Here is a 10,130-nt window from a genome sequence, read left to right as displayed (position 1 = left end):
TCCCCATAAGAAGTAGATTCATTCGCTAATCCTATCCATCTGCTATTTTTTATTTAAGTGTTTTCAACTTTCATAATTTATTTTCAAACGCCCAAGACCGCTTTATGCAGAATACAAAAGCAAGATTATATATGAATACATATTTATATCACGTGATACAATAGAAAACGGCTACATATTTAAAACAGCAACAACAACAACAACAACAGCAACACAAAACATGCATTTAAACGCATTTTGCAACAGTTATTTACAATCCAAAACGTTTATTTTTATTGAACAATTGTTTTAAAATGAAAAATTTCAGTTTCAGAATAACAATTATTATCATTTGTGTGTCGCCATAACTAACAATAAGGTACTCAAATCTCAAATAAACATATATTTACAATGTATAATGTAAACATCACCATAGTCAAACAGATAATCCGATATGATCATGTAAACATACATGTATATATACTGTATTGCTCGCTCGATGAAGTGGAGTGTTAGCGAGGCGTGTGAATACGAACAGATCACTTGAGTGTCACTCTCCTTACGGAAATGTGGTTGGAGTATGAGTGAGAGTGGATGTTCTGAAATCGGCCCATAGTGAGCGTTTTACACAGATTTAAGCCATCGTCGGAGACCAGCGAATGACGGATTCCGCCACTCTTTTCTTCAGAGAGTTATTTTATGGTTCTCTCGTAGTAATCCCACGATGAATATTCGTAAGAACATATGTTAGAGTGTAAAATTATAAACAAAATCAGAGTCTATGTTTTTAACAATTACACAATTACCTTAAAGTTTTCATACACAAATATGCGAATTTTTTATGTCTGTTCTTTTTTTTAAAGGGAAATTTTAATCTTTTACCGAAAATGATGTAATTATACAACGATTGTGTTTGATCAGCAGACATTAATTTTTAACATTAAGGTAAATTGATCAGAGAACTAGCTTATGTGTGGTTTGGAATCCTTAAAGACCAGTACACAATGTAGCTTTCACATATTTAAAAGTAACTTTAATACAACAAATTTACAAATAATTATGAGTCGGAATCCGCCACAATAACAATACACTATGTAAGTCATAAACATTTTCAAGTAATTTTAATACAACAAATGTACAAACATCAATATGTCATACTTGAGCATTTGCTTGTTAGGTAATACAGAAGGAATGATATACAGTCAATGCCCTACCCTGAAATGCAAGTATAATGGTGTTGACAAAAGACTGTTAAAAGGCCATATAACGTTACTTGTCAATGATTCGCAAAAGCTTTGCAATGTGTCTCTTTACAGCAACTTTTGAAAGTTCGGTACATGACTGCAATTTAAAGGAAATTTGGTTGTTAGGTTTGGTTTCAGGAGGATAGAGGAAACAAAATATATAGTGTAACAGTATCGTATTGAATTGAAAAAAGTTCGATTTGAGAATCTTTCAAAACAAACAACCATAAACTGCTTTCGACAGTATATTGAAACTCCCTTATTTAAGCGACTATATAAAATGCTAGAAACAATAGGGGAAATGTTTTGCGACATTATTTCAACAACTTGATATGGACAATACTTTGTAATTTTAACACAAAGAGATATGACAAGTAGACGATAACGAAATTTAAATAAAAGGCAATTGCGAAAATATACAAAAAAACAACTAAATTACGATCTTTGATTAAAAGAAGATGGATAATTTATTGAAGAATATTGACATTATGAATCATATGACATCAAAATAAAGTATGAGAGAAGTATGAATAACATTTCTGTCTTGATGCAAGCGTATAAAATAGAAATCTATACGACATTTAATTGTTTGCGGCAGACCCATATAGTTAAGATAAAATGATAGGAACAGTAAAAAAGTTGAAACACGTTAAATTATTCAGCATAAATGTTTTCTTAATATGAAACTTTTTCAGTAGGTGCTAGTTTCATCACTGTTTATTAGTTGTTAACATAAGGTTGTCTATACACATGATAGAAACTATACATATAATCAAACAACACGCATATCCAATTTGTTTAAAGAGACTCACTCAAAGATTTAATACTTGCAAAAATGTTTTAAACCTTTTTGTGGATCATGTTTTATTGCATAGTTTTATTAGCAAACAAGACATATCATTATTTACACTTAAGGAAACAAACAGTATGTTTAATCATCTTTTTTTAATGTTATTTACAAAAACAGATGTCTGATCGTATTACAATGTTTTATCATTAAGACGAGCTTTTACTTCACATTCACATAAAATTATTGTTTCCGATATCTGGCACTATAAAATTTGAATGAGTCCCTTAAATACATAGAAATACATTGAAGAGGAAAAATATCTTGAGCGGTGCACGAATGCAAAGTATATACACATGAATCTATACTAACATTCATATTATTTAATACCAATATATATATATATATATATCTTCCAAAAAATAAAACATTGAAGGAGTGAAATGTGTCATGACATCATTTCTCAAAATGTTTGTTAACGTACAATATGATATATTCTAAGTGTGACATAAATACATATTCTAAATAGGCATGACACACAGACTACACATAGTTTGTTCTTTGTGATATCGATATATGAACCATTTTAAATGTTCCACATAGCTTAGCCTGCTGATATACTATAGAAACCTAATGGTGTCATTCAACCAATTGTCTGTGGTAAAATTACGCAGTCAACTTATTGATTTGGTATACGACTAGATAAGACAACACGAATCTGTTTATAGCTTAGAAGGAAATGGCGGTTGTTTGCAAGTTTTTTGTGTATGATGTATGGCGGGTATGCGGGGAGCATATAATTATGTGGATAAAAGCATTACATGATGTTGTGAATGCATGAGTTTCGGATGTTGTTTCATTAATTTCGATAAAATAAAAATCGTTGTATAATATATATATAGGCTTAAGGTTTGAGTCCGTTCTTTATAAATATTAAAATAAATTTGTTTTTATATACCGATGCGATTATGTTCTTGATATCAGCACTTAAAATGACTATTTATATTTGAGTTGCTCCACTCGAAGCGCAGCCGTTTGGAAGAACAAGGTAGAGTACGCATTAAACACACCCTCTCTTATCTCGTATAAATTGTAAAATTACTCGGTACCCTGAATCTTGAACAGAAATATGTATCGTTTTAAAAATTTAATCTACGTTCTAAGGGGGCATGCTTTGTCTTAAGGATAACATGGTATTATGTAACTGCATTGTGTGATGGTCCTGAACAACTGTGTGAAGTATTGATTTGAATCGGATGAAGGATAGTTATTTGAGTTATAAGTGAAAATGTGACTTACACTAAAAGTTTAACCGAAAGATGATGCCGACGCAGGGGCTATTAGTATCGCCTCCTTATTTTTCGAATAGTCGACTTTAAAACACTAAAGAAATAATGCTAGATTTTTAGCTGTGAAGTCATATCCGGTAAGATGACGTCATAGTTGAGAAAAGCTTTTTTAAATACATTAAGTACTGACCGCATTTAAAAAATATTCACGACTGTAATAAAGACAAATAATGGCGTTTTTCCGTTAAGACTGGAGGGAGAATCATTAATATAATACATGATTTGCTTGAATATTGCCAATTAAAGTATTACAGAGTGATATATTTTCTGCAGACATAAACAGAACAATTCTATATTACACATGTGAATTACAGAAACGTATGTAATGGCTATATAAAACCGGAAGGAAATATAAGAAATATGAATGAATTAATAAAAGATGATCTTCAGTAAGAACCAAACCATAAGCAATATACCTTTAACAAAATTTGCCTTCATATAAATGGTGACATCATACCAGCTAAGAAATCATGTTTTCCAAGTATGATGATTTGAATGGAAAATGAACTACCTATTGCTTTATTGATAATATTCCTGCATTTCAAACGTTTGATTTATGATGAAGATTTATTTGCAATAAGGATTGTACGATCGTTTGTTACGGGTTTGTTTTATATTTCTTATAAAATGTAGCGTGTGTTTCCGAACCAGACCCGACGACACGCGAGTAAGCCGGTAACTTGGCTTGTCAAAAACATTTAAAACTATGTTGTTAATATACATAACATACGTGTTACGCACTTTTGCTCTGATAAAGATTGAATAGCATTTGCTAATTATTTTGATGGAAAAGCAATCCAATATAAATGTAGGTCCGTTTTATGTCTCATGTAATTTTAAACGTGACAACTGCATTTCAAAAATATTTAGGTGAAATAAAACATTTATCCACTGCAACAGCTATGTATCAAAAACACCTTCACTAGATATGATGTCTTATAATTTAGTTCATTAGCAATGACCAAAGCCTGATAAAGAAGCAACAAAAACAAAAAAGAAACGTGCACAATGTTTAACTGCACAACATAGTTTTCCTGGAGATTATCCATTAAGCACTTCCCGAACGTTGCATGAGACGCGTCATCAACAGATAATATAAACACAGACGGACACACTAACGAATGGATGGGCAATGGCATAGCATACAGTGTGCGTACACCACGTGACAATTTACGTCATATATGCTACGTCAGAAGGCATCATTTTGCTTAAAAATATTACCGAAGTTTGATAAGGTTTGATCAAACATTTCAACAAACCTGTTTCTAAAATAATGTTTTGACAGTGCTCCGCAAGACGGCCGTATTTTGAAAAGGTTTGTTGATCCGCCTGGTCATATACCATGACGCTGATGGATACTTCGATGTGCCATGTAACTTTCCATAACATAAATAAAAGCATAGAACATCCTGGTTACCTACCGTAACACGAGGGGAAGCCTCTATTAGCCTGGCATCTAACCATGCCGCGCATGATAGCCTCCAAATAGGAGCATTAATCTGCCTGACTGACCATGGCACCAATAGAAGCATGAATCTGCCTGCTAACTTCCCATGGCACGAATGGCAGCATCAATCTGCCTGCTCACTTACCATGGCACGAATGGGAACATCAATCCGACTGCTCACTTACCTTGACACGAATAGGAGCATCAGTCTGCCTGCTTACTTACCATGGCATAAAAAGGAGCATCAGTCTGCCTGCTCACTTACCATGGAACGGATGGGGGCATTAATCTGCCTGCTCACTTGCCATGGTACGAATGGGAGCATCAATCTGCCTGCTTACTTACAATGATACAAATGGGAGCATCAATATGCCTGCTCACTTACAATGGTACAAATGGGAGCATCAATATGCCTGCTCACTTACAATGGTACAAATGGAAGCATCAATCTGCCTGCTCACATACAATGTTACGAATGGGAGCATCAATATGCCTGCTTATTTACCATGGCACGAATGGGAGCATCAAACTGCCTGCTCACTTACAATGTTACGAATGGGAGCATCAATATGCCTGCTTATTTACCATGGCACGTAGGGGGGGGGGGGGGGCACTAATCATGGCATAAATGGGAGCATCAATCTGCCCGCTCACTTACCATGGCAAGAATGGGAGCATTAAACCGCCTACTCACTTACCAAGGACGAATGAGAACATCAATCTGCCTTCTCACTTACCTTGGCACGAATGGGGGCATTAATCTGCCTGCTCACTTACCATGGCACGAATGGGAGCATCACTTTGACACGAATGGGAGCATCAATCTGCCTGCTCACTTACCTTGGCACAAATAGGAACATTAATCTGCCTGCTCACTTACCATAGCACGAACTACTATTCACTAGTTTCAACGACCTCACGGACAATACATGATGCCGTTAAATATCCAAAGTAAAAGTATATATTTGTGAATATGTACCTGTTGCAACTGGTCTATTGCGTCGTTTGCAAGCGGGTTGCTTTTGCTGAATGCTGGGTCAGACAATAAGGCTTTCAGATCAGATAGCCAGACTTAAAGTCATCGTCAGTAACCTCCAATTCTGGCGCATGGCGAATATTCTTTCCGACATCCCGAACCTTTTTTTTGGAAAAACATATCTGCATTAAGTACCTTAGTAAATGCACTACAAGGTTATTATAATTAAGGTTTTATATTAGGTTTTAAATTTTAAGTTTTAATTTTTTGAACGTTGTTTTAATGATATTCTAATTTGTTTTGCAAAAAAATAGGATTTTTGAAATATTATAAATAGATTTTTTTTTGAGCTCATAAGAATGTTAAATTTGTTTATAGTTGGCCAATGGCAAATATATTTTTTAAACGATTTTAATTATATATCTATATGTATTTCTCATCTCATTTTGTGTCCCTTGTAGGTACGCAAGCCTCTAGTTGAGCGTCAACGCCGTGAGAGGATGAAAGCGAGTATTGATCGTCTCAAGCTCCTTATCGCGGACACAATTCGACAACAGGTACGCCCCAACATGACATATTTAAATGTAATACTAACAAAGTGATTAATCAACCTTATATCGAACAGTTTATAGTACAAATACACAATATTGTAATTAATGCAGCTTTCCTAATTTACATCAGTTAAGCCATTAAAATTTCAGTTCAGTCAGCCAAACGACATTGTATGCGTCCTTTTTATTTGCATTGCTAATTAAGATAACCATAATCTTAAAATAAGGATACTCGGTGGAAATAAGATGACATATATTAAAACCTTGTCATGAAAATTTGATATTTTACTTTGATGTAGATATACATAAATTGATTAGAAATGCTATTTCAGGTGTCACCAATGACACGTGTGGACAAGGCGGACATCCTGGAGCTCACCGTGTTCCATCTCAAGATGCTCCAGCATCATCAGAGTGGGGTCCGCGTCGCTACCGAAGCCACAGATGCCGCCTCATGCACAGCCTCTTACCAGAATGCTTTCCCGGATTGCGCACGTGAGGCGGTCACATACATAGCTGCAAACGGCGCTTGTGGTCCGGCTGTTGCGACCAGTGTGAGTGGATATTTGAGGAGCGTATATGCGCTGAAGCTGAATAGCAGTGAGGCTGTTGAAGGATGGATTGAGAAAGTCGAGAATCGGATTCCGCAGATAAAGAATCGAGAGCCCTATACATGAAGTCATCAAGACCAGTCCCCTAAGGCATTTTTATGTCAACTCCGAGAAAAAACGGACGAACGGTTGAGTGGATTAACGAGTCAAATCACATTACTCTCCGAGAACTCGAGAATGTTCGCCAATCTCGCGGATGTCAAAAGGCCACGATGACGTCACTTTACATACATCCAACATTTCCAGATTTAGTTCCGAGAGCAGTAATTCTGGATTTACAAATTTCGACGTGTCCGCTGACAGTGAATCACAAAACCGATGTAAATCATTGTGGCCAGACGGTTGTTATTCATTCGACCAAAGTAACGATTATGCAGCCAGTGAATTGTCCAAAGACAACGTATGGCGCCCGTGGTAGAATGTTGCTTTTTCTATAGTTAATACATACATACATAAAACATGTCATTGGATTTTGTTAAAGAATTGTTATAGTAGTAAAAATAAAAGCATGAACATAAGTAGCATGGCTCCTGCATTATAAAAAATATCTTGATACGTCCATGTATATGATTTGCAGTCAGTAAAAATAAATTGCCAAGTAGATTTGCTTCTTATTTTAAGTTCCCTTCTGTATGTAACAACAACAATAATATTTACAAGCAGCTTTACAAAATAATTTTCAAATAATTTATGCTAAAGTTTAAAAACCTAAAATGGAACAATATCCAAAGTCCAAACGTTCACACAATATCTTTACTGAACATGGTATGTTTTAATGTCCACACAATGGAAACCGTATGCAATTCTGACTGCACAAGATGAGCAATTTTTTATTTCCAGCAACAACACCAACAAAAGATAGATATGATAACCTGACAGAATTACTTAAAAACAGCCTAGGTGAAACATGTTCACTCTTCTTCTTAGATCAGAGAAAGTTTGCCATTATATATATATATATAAACAAGACTGTAGCAGAACATAGAGAATCCTTAAGATCTTTCCCTTATATTCGTAAAGTTTATTCTAAAACTTTTATACATTGAATAAATCGAACATTATAAACATATAACCTGATAAATGCATTCTTAAGTTGAAAAAAAAAATGAATCTAGAAAATTCAACGTCGAATACCCAATTCAAAATACACATATGTGTAACACTTTCCCTCTCCACGAAAAAAGGAGTTAAATGTAATTGAACTTTCGTTTAAACATACATGTTAGTAATAGAAATCGTTATTGAGAGAGAATATAACTCATGCATAAGACAATGGTAGTTTATAATATGGCAGGATATTTTAATGTTCAATTTATATGTTCATGCTCAGAAATATTTATGTTTTGTTGATTAATGTGTGTTTATTTAAGCACATTTGCCAAAGGTTGTGAAATTATTGAAACATTATTACTGATATTCCGATAAACTCGACTTCAATTGATTATTTTTAAGTTATCAAAACTGAAGAAATACCACTATTGTGAATCATTTCCGAAAACTGTCTCAGTTTGTATTGACATACCCCTTTAAAATCTTATCCGTAGTAATATGTTGTTCGAAGCATGTGAACACAAATTATTATCACGGTGAGAAATCACGTCACATGAGTCACCACAGGTCACAACCGATGTTAACAAACAATTAGGTGACGTTAATTTATAAAAAAAACAAAAAACATTTTTGACAGAAAATATATGAAAATATTTCTTAGCCTATAAAAGACTTGAATTCATGGGTTCTACAAAATTCGGTAAAGTTGAAGTTAATATAGTGTTAGGATGTTTAAAATGTTAATACGTTTACACTAACCAAGTGTCACCAGAACAGGCTTAATGTGTGTCTCAGGCTGTGAGTTATTTAAATAAAATGAATGTGATCTGTACATGATTGTATGGATTATATGGAGGAGGTAAGAGCCCGCCTTTTCATTAGTAATTCCTTGTAATACCGAATCGAAGGGTGAAAACAGATGGAACATTTTTGTTTCAACCATTCAAAGGGTTATATAACACATATAAACATAGGTAGGTCTCAGGCAACGTATTTGCAATGCATTTATTGCCTATCTATTACGACATTAACACATATTTGAATTAAATTTCCATCAGCTTTTCTTTTCTCGAACATTCTCATTTACATCATGAAATGTTGCATCCAACAACTATTGGAATCATTTTAAAGCCGTAAAATCATATCCTATTATTCACCTTGCCTTTAGTCTTTTAGCAAGATTGGGCCGTTTTCATCAGTATCTTTAGTTCAGTTGTATTACCAACCAAAAACATAAAAGCCGACAGATGACAGACATATAGACAGAGAGTTTATTTCCGACCTGTTCATCGTCAACAACACAAAACATATAAAATATCAAATATGTCAACATGTATGAGCTAAGTAAGAAACGAAATGTCTGATATAGCTCAATTCCTGATTATTTTGCACAAAAGCATACCTATTACTGATTAATATGATATTTCTTTACACCTTAACGCATATGAATAAACTTGCTTCAGGCGAAAGTACTTATTTTTATACAGACTTGAAGGAATAACCAAACAGTAAGCAGCGTTCGACACTTGCGGTGCCCCAGGTTGGCCGATGACATATCAACTCCCATTGGGCCAGAGCCTTCGAGTCATGTATCGTGACGGGACACCATAACTTGTCTGGAAGTTAGATATGAAGCCAACAAACATGTGAAGTTCAGTTGGCACAATCGAAAAACACATTTGATTTGAAAATTATTTACAAAATGACGTAATATGGTGCACACCGTTGGCTTTGTTTACCGTCTTCTTTGATGTATTTGATCTAGATTCTAATCATTTGTAATTAATTATTTATACATTGGATAAAATTAGTTTTGGCTACACTAGATTTTAACCTCTCAAGCATCCAAAATGTTGGTGCATTTACCAAAACATGCAAACTGTATTGTGTGTATCGTCGTTCAATGAGGTCCCGCATATTGTATAAAAAAACATAACTACAACCGAAATATACAACTGTAAGTTTAACCGGGGAAAATATTTATTTAAACACTCACAAACATGATACATAGAAAATCAAAATTATGCTTTAGCAATTCTTCTGTTTACATGGTAAATCATAATTTATAATTGTTATCAACAAAATTCAAGAAAGTAGCAATTAAAAATATTTCAAGACAATACAAAACATTGTGTT

At 34.2% G+C, this 10,130-nt stretch overlaps 1 protein-coding gene across 1 annotated transcript; it reads left to right on the top strand.

Moving 5' to 3' along the window:
- Positions 1–5,312: 5,312 nt before the first annotated feature.
- On the top strand, positions 5,313–7,010 carry LOC128219303 (transcription factor HES-4-A-like). The gene is made up of 3 exons (XM_052927114.1): positions 5,313–5,399; positions 6,244–6,339; positions 6,666–7,010. Exons 1-3 carry the CDS (start codon positions 5,313–5,315, stop codon positions 7,008–7,010), a joined length of 528 nt encoding a protein of 175 aa, XP_052783074.1.
- The last annotated feature ends 3,120 nt before the right edge of the window (positions 7,011–10,130 follow it).

This window comes from Mya arenaria, chromosome 15, assembly GCF_026914265.1.
Source record: "Mya arenaria isolate MELC-2E11 chromosome 15, ASM2691426v1".
Classification (NCBI taxonomy): Eukaryota; Metazoa; Mollusca; class Bivalvia; order Myida; family Myidae; genus Mya; species Mya arenaria.
Note: the sequence above shows the minus strand (reverse complement) of the source record. Positions and strands in the feature narration are given on the sequence as shown.

Excerpts from the sequence above, each read along its gene's own strand:
- LOC128219303 (XM_052927114.1), top strand. The coding sequence starts at position 5,313 with ATGGCACGAATGGGAGCATCAAACTGCCTGCTCACTTACAATGTTACG. Across the intron at positions 5,400-6,243 it reads CTGCTTATTTACCATGGCAC|GTACGCAAGCCTCTAGTTGA; the intron begins GTAGGGGGGGGG and ends TGTCCCTTGTAG. Across the intron at positions 6,340-6,665 it reads CGGACACAATTCGACAACAG|GTGTCACCAATGACACGTGT; the intron begins GTACGCCCCAAC and ends ATGCTATTTCAG.